Below are 17,544 nucleotides of genomic sequence, written 5' to 3' on the forward strand. Positions count from 1 at the left end.
CAGTCACTGATTCTCCTGCCCACCTTCCGTTTCCTATCACATCATCTGTTTTCTCTTCCTCAGATACACACGTGCTCACGAGCGCTCACCGACACTTGCACAGCTGCAGCGTGTGAACCACAAGAGATTCTACACATTTGTGGAGGAGCCTGAAATCAGGGTAAGCGGATGCCCCTGAAAGCAGACTCTGTCCCTTTAAATGGGTTGTAGTCGTGGGGGAGGGGAACTGACCGGAGCTGGCATTGTCCAGTTTGAACTGAGCACCGGAAGTGAAGGGGCAGGGCCTGGGCCGTGCACTGAGCCCCGGGCCATTGTCCATCTCTGACCAGGGCAGCGGCCAACCCCCCCTGCGGTCCACCCTCTTTATCTTCTAGTAGGGAGTTTACCTCTTCAAATGAGAAACCTCTCTACCCATCCAGTCCTTCCACCAGCCACACTACCCGGAGGGTAGCGCAATTTAGGATGGTGACTGAGAACAGGAGGGTCTGGGACTCAGAGGGTCCCGGGTACTGGAGGAAGTGCCTCCACTCACAATCTGTTGCCCTCTGCCAGCAAGGAGTGGGACAGGACGGGACGCGGCGGACAGAATGAGAAGCAGCTATCACAGAGCTGCGCTCCTCCAGGGTTCCCCCTGCTCTCCCAGGAAGCTCTCTACCTGGGACCAACTTTAGTGCAGGCTTGGAGGAAGCAAAGGATTCTTAGCGAAGAATCAACAAGGAGCTTGTTTCTGATTGGGACTAACCCAGCGAAACTGATGTTAAGACTTGGAGATGGAGACATCTAGCTGTAGTCAGAGGCAGACCGAGTTTGAGGGGCAGCGCCTAGGTCAACACAGATCTGCTCTGCGGGGTCTCCAGCCGCTCCCCTGCACCCCTATCCTGGCTTCCTAGTGTCCAGAACTCCAGGTCTATCTAAGCACACGGGGGTGGGGGGGTGAGAGCAGGTCAGCGACAAGCAGCCGGGTCAGCTCCGAGGCCTGAGGGGGAAGGGGGGAGGGGCGCTGAGGGGCCGGGGGAGGGGGAGGGCTCATCCATTTCTCCCTTGACAGGTGGTTTGTGTTTCTGATTGGACGGCGCCACCAGGCTCACACCTCCCTCCCCCAACTCTCTGGAATGTATAATTATCTGCCCGGGGGGTGGGGGTGGTGTGGTGTGTGTGTGTGTGTGTGTGTGTGTGTGTGTGTAGTCACGTGGTTATAAAACTGCCCCCCTCTCAGGTCCCCCACCTGTGTCTGCATTGGGTACCCGTATTGAGTCCTCAAAGTGCAGAATCCCAAATTCTGGGGTACTCAAGACTTCTAGGGCAAAAGACCCCTTATCTCCAGATGTGTGCATGGGGAGGGGGTGTCAAATCTCAAGGTTCTGGGAAGGGACACCCCAGAGGTGTCAGAGACCAGAGAGGTGGGGGAGGGCGGGAGCCAGAGCCGGAGGGAAAGGGAGGGGTAAGGAGAGAGGGGAGGGGAGGGGGCTGCCCGCGGGGGGTTGGGTCATTGTCTTTTAGAATTTGGGAGCCTTTGAAAAGCCGTGGGCCCTCCCACCGCTATTGTGCGGGGGGAAGATGTAGCAGCCTCTTCTCCGAACCACCCCTTTGCCTCCGGACTTCTCTGGGGCCAGCAGCCGCCCGACCTGGGGCCCGGGGCCACGGGCTCAGCCGACGACCATGGGCTCGGTGTCCAACCAGCAGTTTGCAGGTTCGAGCTTGCGATTTAGCGGGCACACCTTAGGGTGCCGGGCGCCCAAGAGCTAACTAGAAGGGAGGTGGGAAAGTGTCCCACGGACTTGTCCGCGGGACCCCAAGTCCCTGCGGCCTCCTGCTTCTTGGGGCCGTCTCTGGAGCAGGGAACCCTGGTGTTCCAGTGGCTTGTGCGCCGAGCCCGTGGGGGCGGAGGGAGAGAAGAGGAGGGGCCTGTCCCGCCGCGTGTGCACGGGCAACACGTTGTGGGAAGACAAGCAAAACTTTCGGGGCATCGGCATCCTCGGTGTAAGCTTGGGGAGGCAGCCAGGACAGGTTTCTTCTTACCAGCTGTTTAGTAGCTGCCTCCTTCTGGGTGTCTTCCCACGGGCTCAACACCGAGATCTCCCGGATGGGTTCCAGAGAGGGCCCTGTAATTGCTTGGCCCCCAGCTGATCACCTGGCCCTCCCTGTCTCCAGGTGGCTGCGCCAAGGCAGCGGAGAAGGCGCCCGAGGAGGCGCCGGCTGACGCGGCCCGGGCCGCAGACGAGCCGCAGCTGCTGCACGGGGCCGGCATCTGTAAGTGGTTCAACGTGCGCATGGGGTTCGGCTTCCTGTCCATGACCGCCCGCGCCGGGGTCGCGCTCGACCCCCCGGTGGACGTCTTTGTGCACCAGGTGAGAATGATTCTGGTAACTTAGCTAGGAAAAAGGAAAATTGGGAGTTACATATATGGGCTTGGCGATGGTCGCTCCTGTTGGATTGGAGGAGATAAAGGACCCTCATTGTGCGTCCCTATCTGCTGGGACACCCCAATTTTGAGTTTGAATAACTACAGTGGACCAAGTAGGAGGCACCACTGATTACCAGCACCCCCTCCCCGCCCCCTTCCGGGAACCCCTCCGGCTTACCACGTGTCTATTACCTCTTTCCCCTGGGAAGGGAGCAGGGGGCAGGGAGGTGACCCCATGTGGCAGAAACTAAGGTTGTATTGTGCTTGCCGGTGGGGGAGGGCGAGCAGGCCGATCAGGGAAGCACATGCAGGGTCTGAGCCGGGCGCTAGCGCCTGGAGTTCTGAATATAGTTTACAGGGCAGGAGAGTGTGGGTAATTTGCCACCCCTACCCACGGGTATGAACCTGCGAGGTCAGGCCCTTCCTCTGTCTTAAGTGCAGACCTCAGTCAGGTGGCCACCCAAAAAGCCAGGTCCTGTATAGATTTGGCAGATCCCGGAAGGATCAATGTGTGGGCTGAAAAGCTCTAGAGGGCTGGATTTCAGTTCAGGACTGGCGGGCACCTCTGCTGTCCACCAGGTCCTGCCAGGAGGGAAAACCGTAAGAGCCCAGGCCTTCATTCCTGGCTGGGCCAGTCTAGGAGACTTGGGTCTGTGCAATCCCAAGTTCTCAGTTAAAGAAGGCTGCGCAGTGGGGAGTGAGATTCAGTGTCGAGGGGACAGGCGGTGGAAAGGAGGCTGGCCTCTTGTCCTATTCTCCTCGGCTTGGCATTTATGGCCCCAGACAGCCATTGACTGCTGTCCCTAACATTCCTAACCCTGAGCAAGGAAGGGAGTAGAGCCTTCAGGCTTCACTGTTAACTCGCCTTACCCTCTCAACATCCTATGTAGGTTCAAGTGGTCCCCGCGCCTCGGTGGGAAGGAGGTTCCTGCTACTCCCCCTTCCACATTTGGTGGTTAAGGCATGACCGGGAAAGAAGAAATTGCTAATCTCTGGCCCTGGAGCTTGACACCCGGTCCGGGCAGGGAGGGGTTACTTCAGGGAGGTTAGCTTTAGGAGCTGTGGGGGAGGGGAAAGGAGGATGTGGGGATTAAGAGTTGGAGCCTCAGGGATGGCGTTCTTGGGGGAGGGGTGGGGAAGGAGATGCTGGATCGACTGGTTGGAGGCTGGAGGCTGCTGTGAAGGCTGAACACTTAACTACCCTCCAGTCAGGGTGTTGAGGAGGGGCAACTAGGTAGATTTGGGTTGAAGGAATTTTGGGACCAGCTCATTGCTGTTGGTGTCATTGGGCTTCAGGAACACGTGTTTAAGAGACCTGCAACAGTACCTTTGGCTACTTTCTTGAAACCCCCCCCCATCACTACCATCAGATTGCTGGTTTCTGGATGGTGGCTTTGTGCCCCATCTCATTTACATATGTGAATGATAACCCACAGGAAGTAATTGTGAGAGAGAAGGGAATTGGCCTCTTTAGATCTATTAAGTCACTTTATTACAGGAACCAGCTTTGAATGGCTCTCCTCGGCGGGTGGCAAGCTTCCCTACTCTTCATTTATCCGATCACAGATTAGAATCTTTCCTGGTCTGGAGTTGTCCCAGCAGCCTTCCCAATTTTGGGAGGCTGGGATATAAAGTAGGTATAAAGCTATCTGGACTTCTTCCGAAGACTTAAGTAGGAAGACACTAAGCAGTATGTACCCTTTGCTCTGAGGTTCCTTGGTAGTAGAACAGATTGGAGAGCTGTGCCTCAGACTTAACCTTAGGATCCATAGCAATTTGAAAGCTATAAGACATCACTGGAAGAAAGCAACAATCTTCAATACTTGCTAGCTTGGAGATCTATGCCCACCAGCCCAAAATTGAAGTTTTTGGTTTTCTATTTTCTTTCTGTTTTTGAGACAGAACCTCACTGTCTAACTGTGGCTGGCCTGGAATTTGTTCTGTAGACCAGGCTGTCCTCTAACTGGAGATCTGCCTACCTCTGCCTGGATTGGGGATGAAAGGCCCATGCCAAGGCTCCTGGCTGGCACCCATATTTGAAAACGTTTCCTCCCTAACCACCACTTTCTCCACACTGTAGTTGGTGTGTTACCACAGCTGATGATGGTGGTTGGGTTGGGCCATACTCTGGCATAATTTAGGCTGGTGGCCTGAGTTCCTCTGTGCTGGAGGAACAGTGTAGACACTGGGTAATCTCTAAAACTTGTTCTCTTCAGAAAGAGTGTTCATGAGGTAGAGAGGGTAAGAAGTCTTTAACAAAATTTTTTCTTCTGGTGATGGGGTAGGATGGGATGGAAGGGAAGAAATTGTCTCAAGATGACATTTGTCATGCCATGGAAAGGGAGGGGATCAGGGAAAACCCTTCCAACATTGAAGTGATAAGGTTCCCTGCACCCTATTAAAGATTGAGTCAATCCACACACTTCTGTGTTTTGAGGCACCGCCTTACACTGACTTGTAGTGCAGGCAAGCCTGGAAGTCACTCTAGCCAAACTGACCTATCATTGGGTGACACACCTTTGCTTTGGCCTCTCCAGTGTCTGATTTGCATATACTTCATTCTGGCCCCAGTGGAAGAGTAGGCCAAGCTTGAGGGGCTATGTATGACCCAGGTGTCTCTGATACCCGGTATAATTAGCCATGAGTCTTTTTAGATCTTGAAATCTGTGTCTGGGATTAATTGTAAAAACCAAAATGTCTTGTGTCTTTCCAAATGTCTCCTGTCTTTCCAAATGTCTCTTGAAGGCAGAATCACTTCTAATTGAGAAACAGCAAGGTATTCATCTAAGCTGGGTGCTGGTGGTACACACACCTTTAATCCCAGCACTCCAGAGGCAGAGACAGGCAGATCTCTGAGTTTGAGACCAGCCTGGTCTACGAGAACTAGTTCTAGGACTGTCTCCAAAGCCACAGAGAAACCCTGTCTCGAAACCCCCCCCATAAGATATTCATCAAAATTATTAGAAGTTGCTGACCACTTTTAAGTGTTGGCTTAACTCTGGTTTTCTGTGGCTCCAAATATAGGCCACCAAGATTCATCGAAAGTAGGAAATAACAGTTTTTGTTTTTAAGACAGGGTCTTTTGTAGCACAGGCTGGCCTTGATCCTCCTACCTCTGTATCCCCAGTGCAGGGATTACAGATGTGCACAACCACCATCTGGCCCAGATGACTGTTTATTGACTTTTTGGCTTACAAGCAAAGACTATAAAGAACTAAGTTGGGTTTGAACAAAAATTCAACACTGACGCAAAAATTGAAGCTAAAACTGCTTAAGCCACAATGGCTTGGACTTTCAGAACATACCTGAAGGTCTGACAGGACAGCTGGGTTGCCTTCCTGGATTATAACACTGTACCACCAATGTGAATGTACTTTACAGAGCAGAGCTTTGCTGTGGGTGATTTTTTTTTTTTTTGGTTTTTCGAGACAGGGTTTCTCTGTGCTGTGGGTGATTTTTCTTTTTTTAATAGTACATTCTTGTTCTAAATTAATGAATGTGGAGCCGGGCCTTGGTGGCACATGCTTTAATCCCAGCACTCTGGAGGCAGAGGCAGGCCTCTGAATTCGAGGCCAGCCTGATCTACAGAGCAAGTTCTAGAACAGCCTCCAAAACAATACAGAGAAACCCTGTCTCGAAAAACCAAAAAAAAAAAAAAAAACCAAAATGAATGAATGTAGAAATGGAAACAGTGAGATATGGAGGATCAGGGTAGACTGCGTGTCTCCCACCAGAGGACAGAGGGAAGACTGTACATGAAGACGCTTTCTTTCTGGACTGTAGGACATGGTCTGGTACCATACAGTGTGCCGAGAGTACTTGTGGGGTACATGTTGCCAGCTCTCAACTCTGAACCCCAGAATAAAGATGGTCTTGGCATTAAACCCAGGGCACTACCTGTCATTCCCATGGCAGTGGGAAAACGTGGCCTAAAAATATGTTTTCCTGTAAAGCTGATATAAAGAAGTCTGTGTGTTATTTTGACATCCTCTTCTTTATGAGAAGATATCCTTCCAGAGAACATCCTGGACAATGCTTTGCCATCATCCCAAGCAAAACTTCCAATATGGTAAAACGTCTGCCTTGTGAATGGTGACATTGCTGCCTGCAGTCTCCGTGGTTTTCAGTGACTTGGTCTAGGGTGCAGGGCATGGCCTTTGCTCACGAATCCCTAATCAGAGAGGGTTCTTTGTTATGTTTCTTGTTTTTTTGAGACAGGGTTTCTCTGGCTTTGGAGGCTGTCCTGGAACTAGCTTTTGTAGACCAGGCTGGTCTCGCCTGATCAGAGAGTTTTAAACACCTTTTTTTTGAGAAACTCACCTGCATGAAGAGCAGCAGGCCTGTGTAGTCCGAGTCTTTCAGGTTGGAGCAGGAATGTTCATAATTGCACTTATATTTTAAGCATGATTTCTGCTGCTGTTAGAAACCAGCTTTTTCTATGATTTTGGTATAAATTCCAGGAAGCTTTTCATTCCTATTACTCCATGCTCATGGCCTAGGAACACAGTTGGATGGGAAGAAAGTCCCGTATTGCAACTCCAGCTGATTGAGGGTGGAAAGGACCAAAAGATCACGCTGAGGAGCTGAGATGTCAGTGCTCACACAAGGCCACTCTCATAGGCTGCTGCACCATCTGGTGGACAGCTGCAGAGGAGCATTTGACCTGGACCACTGAGCAGAAGTGAATGAATAGCAGTTAACCTTGTACTGGGGACATTTATGGTACCAAACTGCTTCTAGCAGTGAGACGTGGGTGAGGCCTTGACACCAGTGTCACCACTGTGATGAATCTTTAAAATTAAAAGGTATTCTTAGTTTAGAAGCATATCTAGGAAAAGTGGTATTTGACATGCCTTATTGGATCTTGCTTGGCTAGCCAAACCAGGCTCTTGGCAGTCAACCCAACACTTAGCCTTTATTGATACTATGATCAAGGTGCTTATTTTTATCTGAAGTGCCTCCTTGGAGCTTCTGTCCCAGCCACTCCCTCTGCCTGGCTTTACCAAATAAATACTTGGCTAGTCTCCACTTCGTTAGGGTTTTGGTCAGATTTCTCCTCTCCAATGCATCTATGAACTTTCTGGCTCTAACATCACATGGGTTTGATAGGAGTGTTAGCACCCTGTGCAAGTCTAAAGTAAACACTGATCTGCATTTTGGTTGCTAAATCCAGAACTGGTCAGAGACACTCATGGGGTCACCCAGAACTGGAATGTCCCAGGGTGCTGGAGAAAAGGAGAGAAGCCCTAGTTTTGGTCCTGGTCAGTTGGGTGGCTGGAGTACAATGAAATTCTCCCACAAAGAGCAGCAGGGAAACGTGTGTGATGCTGAAGAGGCCCATGGATAGAACTCTGGGGTGGGGTATTTGATGTGGGAGTGGGTGGGTGGCGAGTGTCAAAAGACGCAGAAGCCAGGAAGTACTGTAACCGATCAGAGGAGCACCAGGGAGGAAATGCTGTAACTGTTACTAAGTGTCAGTCCCCCCCAACCCCCAACTGCAGTGACCCAAGCAGGCTGCTCACCTGACTTCAACAGGTTGGAAAAGGAACTTGGGATTCCTGCCCCTCCTCCCTGTTGAAAAATTTATCTGCTGAGGGAAGGACCCTTTTTACAGTTCATCCTGGAGGTAGCGGGAGGGAAGATGGGGGTTGACTAGCGAACTTCCCCTTCCTGGGGTCTGACTGGAGAAGAGGTCCCCAAGCTGGTCCTCTCACCCTGACCGTAGTGTAGAGGAAGGAAGGAAGGAACTGGTCGGGTTTGAATGTGGGGGAGGGTGAAGGAGAGCCATCCTGGGGGGATCCGTGCCTTGGAACTCCAGGAATCCGACCACCAGAACCAACCAGTGTCAACCCTTTGTTCCCTGGGGCTGGGCTCTATTGGGGGAGCTCAGGCCATGCCCCTCCCCCCAGAGCCTTTTCTTTTTGGAGGGGATGGGGAGAGGGGCGGGGCCCTGCTTTGTGTGTGGTTGGGGGTGGCTGAAGAATTTTCAGGCTCCTTTTAGATGCTGGCCCTGGGAGTCTGGCTTGGTGGGGTTGCACACTGATTACCTATCTGATAAGAGAAGAATTCAAACTATGTTTTAGAAAGGAGTGGGGGGAGGGGATGGGCAGCCACCCCTGGAGACCACCAGTTTAAATCCTGCCTAGCCTTTATGTGGAGGTGCTCCGGGGCGGTCTTAAGCAGATCTCTAGTGGCGGAAGGGCTGAGGGGCTTAGTCAATCTCATGGCCTTACCCATTTATACTGTCCCCCATGGTTTCACAGTTGGTGGAGGAGGGAGGGTGTTGCTCTCAATAAACTGGACCTCAGAGGGGGCCTGGGTTGTTTTTGTTTTTTTGAGTTCCCAAGAGTGGTTAGTAGTAAAATAATCTGAGCATCCCAACACTTGGCTCTTACTGGTACCCTGCCTCCATCTAGCCTGAAAGGAAGATAATTGGCCCTCCCTGAGGATTTTACATGGCTGGTGAAGTGTTAACTACTTTTCACGTGTAAAACCTCACAGGATCACCATAAAATCAGCATATACTCCAATTTACAAATGAGTAAGGAGGGACAGGGCTCCTCCACTCAGGTCTGGTCTTAACCACTAATCTGCTGGATCACAGCTGGACCATGGAGAGACCCTCTGGAATTGCCTGGGGAGAAAGAAGGCAGGTGGTCTGGCTCCTCTTGGTTTTAGGATGGTTTCAGTGCAGTGGGGGCAGAGAGGTGAATTCTTTTGAATACTACTACTTTTATTTCCTTTTAAGGTTTTACCTCCTTGCTCACATCAAACGGAGGCAGTTAGGAAGTCCCTACACCCTGCGTGTTCCTGAACAGTAGGGGGAATCTGGGTTGGGTGTGCTTAATGCACACGAGTATAGCTTTGGTTCAGTCCAAAGCACCCTTTATAAAAAAAAGTAAAAGGATGTGTCTTGGGAATATTTCTGTGATACAATTACAAATAATCATGAAGTGTTGTACTGCAAGCTTAGTAAGTCCATGCCTATCAGAGTCTGTGCTTTTAAGATGTCCACTATGGACCTATATCTGTTATTCCAGCATTTTGGAGGCTAAAGGGAAAGATTTCCAGATCAAGGCCAGTCTGGACTTCATAGAAGGATATACACCACTTAAAAAGATAAATGATCTCTGAGTTCTAGACCAACCAAGGCTACATAGTGAGACCCTGTCTCAAAAAAAAAATTAAGAAGGCAAGAAAAAGCAAGGAGAAAACCAGTGCCTATCTATTTTTCTGAGGAGTCTTAAGGCCTAATTTATGAGCTTAGAGAATGGAGATGGTGCCCAAATCTGTGCTCTTCACCAACACCCTTGATGAAAGTTTTGTGTAAAGCCCCTAAATGAAAACAAAAGTTACGTTAGTGGTGGTATCACATACCTTTAGCAGAGGCAGGAGGATCTCTGTGGAGATCTGGAGGCCAGGCTAATCTACAGAGTGAGTTCTAGGACTGCCAGGGCTACACAAAACAATCCCCCCAAAGAACCCCAGAAGTTAGAATGATTGAAGAATTTGTGTCCCACCTGGCTAATAAATAGTTGGTATTTTTTTTTCTAGAGCCCTATTGTGAAATATTCTACCAACTGGAATACTAGTGGAACTTGTTAATGCTCTCTCAGGTAGTCCTGGCCAGGTGCAGTGATCCCCTTTTTTTTCTTTGCTGTGTGTGTGTGTGTGTGTGTGTGTTGGCAGGCAGGCCTCACATACACTGCCTCTGCTGGGGTCAAAGGAATGCAGCACCACCAATCCTGTGTGGATCATTTACTTTTTCTTTCTGGGGAAGAGAGAGCCATGGAATGCTACATAGGCACTCTACCATTGAGTCCCATGTGCTAGGGTGATTTCCTTGTTGATGTAATCCCTTCCTGAATCTCTTGCTCTAGTTTAAGCTGTGGTAAAGACTGTTCTGGGAAAGGCTAGGAAGAGCTGTCACCTGCACTAATAAACAGTGGATCTGGTGGCTCCTGTAAGTGGTAGGGGTTCTGGGTTCCTCCATGACTAGTGTCCCTCCTTTTTAAAGGGGCAGGATTTCTGCAAACGGCCTGTACCTATCAGCGTTTCTCAAGTTTCAGGTAGGGCATGCAGTATTCCCAGAAACATTGGTCTAAATCTTTATTTCCACTCACTACCATCATTCCAAATCAGATAATTTACAATCTATTTGCCTGTTGCTGGGCATGCACAAGTGGTCCCAGCGGTTGAAGAGGCTATGGCAGTTTGGGCAACACAGTTGTCAAAAAATAAACAAAAACCTACCTCATTGCCATGGAATACACATGTCTGAGTGCATACTGAGACCCTGTCTCAAAACCAGAGATCCATACTTTGTCACTAATTCATCCAAAAATGTACCCAAATGAGGTACCAAAGTATGGCACGAATAACAAAAAAGTTGGTGGCTTTTGTTTTCACATGCCATAGTGTACACGTGGTCAAAAGACCACATCCTTCAATCCCGTGGGTTCCGGAGAGTGAACTGAATTTTTCAGGATTGACAGCAACTGACATTACCCACTGACCCATCCTGCCAGCTCCCTAATAACTTTTAAAATGTGTCATTCTATGTGCTCTGGCCTTGAAGAAATTATGTAGCCAAGGCTGGCCTACAGCTCCATGCCTCTGAGTGGGGTGGGAAGAGGTACCACCATACCTGGCTAACTTGCATTTGCACGGTTTTCCCCCTAAGTACGTAGTAGCTTTTTGTAGGTTTGTCTGATTGTGTCTGACTTTTTACATTTTGTTCTGTTTGGAGTCCATGCTGGCCTTGAACTTGGCTCCCTCCTGTCTTACTTAGCCTCCCTCCCAAACATTGAGATTAGTGCTGTGTCATAATGCTGGCTTGCCATTCTTTTTCTTAGCAACTCGGTATTTAATTCCTTCAGGTGTATTTTCATTAAGTTGGACAGTGGTGGGATGATGGTGAATGCCTTTAGTCCCTGCACTTGGGAGGCAGAGGCAGGCAAATCTGAGTTTAAGGCCGGCCTGGTCTACAGAGCAAGTTCCAAGCTTCTCACATTCCTGGAATCTCTTCATGACATTCTGTTTTAGTCCTTGCCCTGAAATTGATTTTTAGTAACATTATTTTCATGATTTCAAATTTAAGAAGGTTATAGGAATAGACAAATTCTTTTATAATCTTTCCCCAGATTCATCCATTAACATTTTGTCCTCTATTGTATTCTTATCTCTATACAGTTATTTATTTTTGTGGGGGAGTGGTTTGGGAAGAGACAGGGTCTCACTATAGTCCTGGTTGACCTAGAATTCATATATAGATCAGGCTTACCTGTCTCAGATCCATCTGCCTCTGCCTCCCAAGTACTGAGATTAAAGCCTTGTACTACCACATGTGGCCCAATGATACCACCTGAGTAACCATAAATGTAGCATTAAGTATGTTTGTGTATTTTAATATGTATTTCCCAAGAATGGAGGTGATTTGCTGTTTTTATGGTGATCCTATAATTGGGTGACAGGTATGTGCCCTTTTCAGCCATGCTCAGTTCTTGAGTTGAGTTTTCTTCTCATTTGTGAAATGGGAGTGCTGTCTCTTACTTTGCGGTCTTGTTCTATGGTGTAGTAACAGAAACAAATAGTAAAATCCTGTTTCCCTTTGCTAGAGTAAGCTGCACATGGAGGGCTTCCGAAGCCTCAAGGAGGGTGAGGCAGTAGAATTCACCTTTAAGAAGTCTGCCAAGGGTCTGGAATCCATCCGTGTCACTGGCCCTGGTGGAGTGTTCTGTATTGGGAGTGAGCGGCGGCCAAAGGGGAAGAACACGCAGAAACGAAGATCCAAAGGAGACAGGTACGGCCCAGAAGGCAGCTTGTGTAAGTTGCCAAGAATGGTGTCCACTCAAGTGCCACCGCATCAGGTTCCCAAAGATAATTTCAACTTTGACAATTCAGTCATGGTTGGTTTGCAACTCACTTTGCCCCCTGTTGCTAAGAGTGACTGACACTCACTGGCTGTCCATACTGACTTTCGTTTAGAAGCAAGGCTACCGTGAATATGTGAATGATTCAGTGAGATGGTACGTATCGGTTATTATCTACTGTTCCTTTACCAGCGTACCAATTGGTTAGTGCCTGCGCTTTTGCTATGGGGCTTAAAACCCCTTATCTCTAACGAGGTTAATTTGGCTTTAAAACTTTTTTCTTAGTCTGGAGGTGGCACATGCCTTTAATCCTGGGAGAGGCAGGTGGATCTCTGGGTTAGAGACCAGCCGAGAAACCCTGTGAAAGAAAGGGGTTGGAGAGAATCATTCCTTGCAGGTCTAGTGGTACATGCTTCAGTTGAAGGCCCCAGGCAGGAATATATACTGGAACCTTGTCTCAACTGAAAATAAATCGCGAAGTGGTGGTGGTGCCCGCCTTTAATCCCAGCACCTGGGAGGCAGAGGCAGGCGAATCTCTGAGTTTGAGACCAACCTGGTCTACAAAAGCTAGTTGCAGGACAGTCTCCAAAGCCACAGAGGAACCCTGTCTTGTGAAAAAAAAGAAAAGGAATCAATAAGCTTGACGAAATGGTTCAGTGGTTGGAGTACTTAATGCTGTTGCAGAAGGCCCAGGGGATGTCTCATCCGGCACTCAAGCTGTACTGCATAGTTGGGATCTATCTGGTTCTCTTCATCTTCTAGATCTAGGGCATAAAGGGAGGGGGGGAGGGTTATAGCAGTAAGCCTGGGTGAGGGTGTGACCCCTTAGGAGGGGTCAAAGTTCTTCACGTGGCTTTATCTCACCTTTAACCATTCTGTCTTGTGCCAGGTGCTATAACTGCGGTGGCCTAGACCATCATGCCAAGGAATGCAAGCTGCCACCCCAGCCCAAGAAGTGCCACTTCTGCCAAAGCATCAACCATATGGTGGCCTCATGTCCACTGAAGGCCCAGCAGGTCCCCACTTCTCAGGGAAAGCCTGCCTACTTCCGGGAGGAGGAAGAAGAGATCCACAGCCCCGCCTTGCTCCCAGAAGCCCAGAATTGAGGCACCGGAGCGGGGGCTGTTCTTTTGCTATTGGGGAGCTTGAAGGAGGAGGCATCAATCGACAGAGTGGAGAAAGTGGGGGATAGGGTGGGTTTGTGGGTAGCTGGCTGGGTTTCCCAGTATCACCCTGCCTTCCCTTGGTGGGGGGAAAGGGAGAGGCAATGGAAACTCCAACCATACTTATGTGAATGCAAGTGAAGGCTTTTGTGGACAGCCACCCTAGAACTTGTATGCTTTAGCTGAGGCTTTAACCTAAAACGACATGCTTTTGAAAGTGGCTGGGATAGGCAAGTTCTTCTGTAGAAGACTGTGATAGTTCCACTTGCCAGACAGGGTGTGAAACAAGTGTAAGACCACATTAATGAACCTAACCCCTCCCTCCCCACAGGCTACTCTGTTCTGTGGGAGGGATTCTTCAGGAGCCAGGCAAGGTTTCTTTCACATCTAGCTTGTTCATAACCCAGTCCTGGGATGCGGTGCCAGGAATGGTATCAGTATCTAGCAACGGGTTGTGATGACAGGCAGAGGGTGGTTGAGGGGACGGGGCAGTTGCAGACCTGCTGTTGCTACCTCACTCCCAGCACGTTCTGGGCCAATGTGATTTTTAATTTATTTGCTCCCTTGGGTAACTGCACCTTGGATCCCACTTTCTCCAGGATGCCAACTGCACTATCTGTGTGCGAATGACGTATCTGTGCGTTTTAATTTTTTTTTCTTAATATAAATAATCAGTTTGTATTTTTGTATATTTTAATCTAAGGCCCTCATTCCTGCACTGTGTTCTCAGGTACACGAGCAATCTCAGGGATAAGTCCACAAGCAGCTCCAGGTCTGCACAGCAGGAATACTTTTTGTTTTGATCACCATGGAGACCAACCATTTGGAGTGCACAGCCTATTGAACTACCTCATTTTTGCCAATTACAGATGGCTTTTCTGCCATATAGTCCTTAAAACCTCCGTCCACCTTAAAATGTTTCACAGGAGGCTAGGTTTTAATTAGGCTACCCGTGACTTGATCTCGGGCTTTTTTTTTTTTTTTTTTTTTTTTGCAAAAGATAGGGAATTAATCTAAACAGGAAAAGATGGTACAGAGAGAGATGTCAAAAGGCTGGGCCAGGTGAAAGGCACAAGAGTAATTTTCCATCCCAAATCCATCTCACCAGATTAGTCGAAGCCTGCCATACACAGCAGGGTGTGAGTGTGCGTGTGTGCGTGCGAGTGTGTGTTGGTTTTTTTTTTAATGCAAATTTATGAGGATGAGGTTTTCTGTTTGTTTTGATTGTTTTTAGATACTGGGATTGAACCTTGGGCCTCATTTGTGCTAGAACATATCCTGCCTCTGAGTTCTCCTGGTAAGGATACAATTTAAGGCCAACACCCTTATTACCATACCACACTGTGCTGTCTAGGGATGGGGACGGGAAACTTAAATCCTAGCCTTTCATAAGCTTGGCTTCCAGAGAGATCCCTGGAGCGTGGGCCTCTGGCAAGTGTCCCGCCCTGCTGCAGTGGTCAATAGCTAAAGGAAAAAAGAGGGGTTTCGTTTACATGTGAGATCACCGCAAACCTACCTCACTGTGTAGAAACGGGACAAATGCAATAGAACACATTGGGTGGTGTGTGTCTGATCCTGGTTTCTTGTCTCCCCCAAATGCTGCCCCCCCTAGTTATTGTATTGTCTGGCCTTTGTAGGACTTTACTGTCTGAGTTGGCGGTTGCTAGGTGCTCTAGTTGTGTAAATATAATGTGTTGGTCTTCATGTTCTTTTGGGGTTTTATTGTTTACAAAACTTTTTGTATTGAGAGAAAAATAGCCAAAGCATCTTTGACAGAAAGTTCTGCACCAGATGGCTGCATCTGAAACCTACGTGTGGTCCTTCTCAAAGTGAGCCTCTGGAACCATGGCTCCCCTTCTCTTCTCCTTCCCCTGTCTCCCATTCTGATTACATCTTTCTGACCTTAAAACAGCTCCAATGTTACCCTCTTCTCCCTCATGAGAAAACTTACATTTACTTCTTGGAGTGTCTGTACAACTCTTGAATGACCCACATAGAAATTCTGAAGAATCCATGAACCTCACTCTCCCCTTGTTCCCAAACTCAGTCAAGAGTTTGGGTTGGTTGTTTTGAGACAGGGTCTCACTCTGTAGCCCAGGGTAGCCTCAGATTCCTGGCTGTCCTCCTGCCTTAGCCTCCTCAGTGCAGGGATGGCAGGTGAGCCACTTCTCCCTAGCAAGACCATTTCTTAGTGTGATTCACTTTTGGATGGATCAAACTGACTTAATCCACGACCCTTAGGTAGAGAGAAGCAATTGTGGGGCCTTCCATTTGAAGACCAGAAAAGGGAATATGAATGTATAAGTCAAGTCACTCAGGAACTTAATGCCGGTGCAAGAAACTTATGTCAAAGTGGCCACAAGATTGTTACTAGGAGACGGACGAATGTAACTCCATGTTTACTGCTAGAAACCAAAGCTTTGTGAGAAATCTTGAATTTATGGGGAAGGGGGTGGGGAAAGTGTGTACTTGTCTGTCCTTTCCCTGATTTCCTTCTCTGTCCTGAACTGCAGGAGACTGAGCCCCCTTGGGCTTTGGTGGCCCCACCACTGGGGTGTTTATTTCATGGTTGATTTTTACTGTACCCGGGTACTTATATTCCTATCGTATAATCATTTTGTAACACATGCTGACTTTCCCTTTCCTTCTTCCCTGGGAAAATAAAGACTTATTGGTACTCAAACTGTTCTCTCATCAAATATTTAGGATGCTTTTCTCATAATCCCCACCTTGGACTGGGAAGTCACAGGGCCATTATGTTTTCCCCTTCCCTCTTTGTTAGGGACGAATCTTGAAAGTTCAGCCCTGATAGCACCTCATTACACTGGATTTTTGTTTCTAGTTAAGGCCTCTTGTCCCTTCCTTGGAAGCTGCCACATTCAAGAGGGGATTAGAGGCCTGGCATGCATAAGAATGGGGATGCCTATGCCACTGGCTGGGATGAAAGGACGGGGCCAGGGCTTAGGGCATGAGACCCTCATAATACTTTGTCCTTTACTCCTCAAAGCTCTTTACAAGTCCTAATTAACCCCTTGCAACACCCCAAAAAGGAAAATACCATACAGGACTGGGGAAATTGAGGCCAAGGGAGATTTTACTGACTGTAAGCCAGTATTTTGAGATACAGTTTGCTGGCTCTCCTAATGCTTAAATGGTTTCCAAAGAGAGGAAGATTTTAATGGGGATGGGAGGGGGGCTTGACCAGGGGGAAACCTCACCATTAACAGAAAGTGGATTAAATAAATCCTCACACTGTTAGCAGAGCAGGGAGGTTGTGACCCTTTAACTAATTGCACCAAAAGTTAAACCTAGCAACCCTAACCACTAGGCATCAGGGGACTCACGGGGCGTCTTGAAAAGTCGTATTAGCAGAAACTTTAAGAATGGAAGTGTGAGACCTGACGAATGGGTTGTTCATCTCCACAGCTTTGTTATCAATCCCGTTTCTGCTAAAACTGCACTTTTATCAGGTAAAGCTGGACAACGTTGGCATCTCTTTCTTGCCCAGTGTCATTGAGCCTGTAGGGCAAATGAGCTAAAAGGGTTCGCTGGGATTTTGAAATTCCTTCACAGATGTAACTAGATTTGAAGCAAATGTATCAGGTACGGAAAGTTCAGGGACTTAGTTTTTTTAAGCTTTGAGAAGTAACAACCTCTCCCTGATCAGTATCACTAAAAGGTCATAGATAATACATTTGAGGACATGTCTCATGAAGTCCTTGCTAGCCCCAGTTTTGTTATGTTCAGTATCCAAAAGTTATGCAAAATTTGCTATACAAATAATGCCTTTGATTTCTTACTTGACTACGGTCTTGTCTATTTTTAAAATCGTTTCTATTTAGTCTGGAGGCTGGGTTTTCCAGCGAAGCTCATTTTAGCCTCAAACTCTAGGTCACCTAAACAGAATTTCCTGCCACCATGATGCTTTGTGCTGGAGTTCTGGCATAACAGGCGAGCACCGCCTATGCTTTATTCCCCTGCTCAATGGCCAGTTATTTTAGAAGTAAAGCCTTTCTGGCTTTTAAATTATGTAGATCTCGGGGACCTGCAAATTATGAATTCTGGGTCTCTTTAGTTAGCCCAAACAGTGACCAAAGAAAGGGAC

The 17,544-nt window shown here is 48.3% G+C and overlaps 1 protein-coding gene across 1 annotated transcript; it reads left to right on the forward strand.

Annotated features, from left to right (window-relative positions):
- The first annotated feature begins 1,546 nt into the window (after positions 1–1,546).
- On the forward strand, positions 1,547–16,122 carry Lin28a (lin-28 homolog A). The gene is made up of 4 exons (XM_005079575.3): positions 1,547–1,690; positions 2,152–2,348; positions 12,022–12,206; positions 13,166–16,122. The coding sequence occupies exons 1-4, from the start codon at positions 1,660–1,662 to the stop codon at positions 13,380–13,382; spliced, it is 630 nt and encodes a 209-aa protein (XP_005079632.1). The 5' UTR covers positions 1,547–1,659; the 3' UTR covers positions 13,383–16,122.
- Positions 16,123–17,544: the final 1,422 nt, after the last annotated feature.

The sequence above is a fragment of the Mesocricetus auratus genome, unplaced genomic scaffold (genome assembly GCF_017639785.1).
Source record: "Mesocricetus auratus isolate SY011 unplaced genomic scaffold, BCM_Maur_2.0 Super-Scaffold_100014, whole genome shotgun sequence".
NCBI classification, from domain to species: Eukaryota; Metazoa; Chordata; class Mammalia; order Rodentia; family Cricetidae; genus Mesocricetus; species Mesocricetus auratus.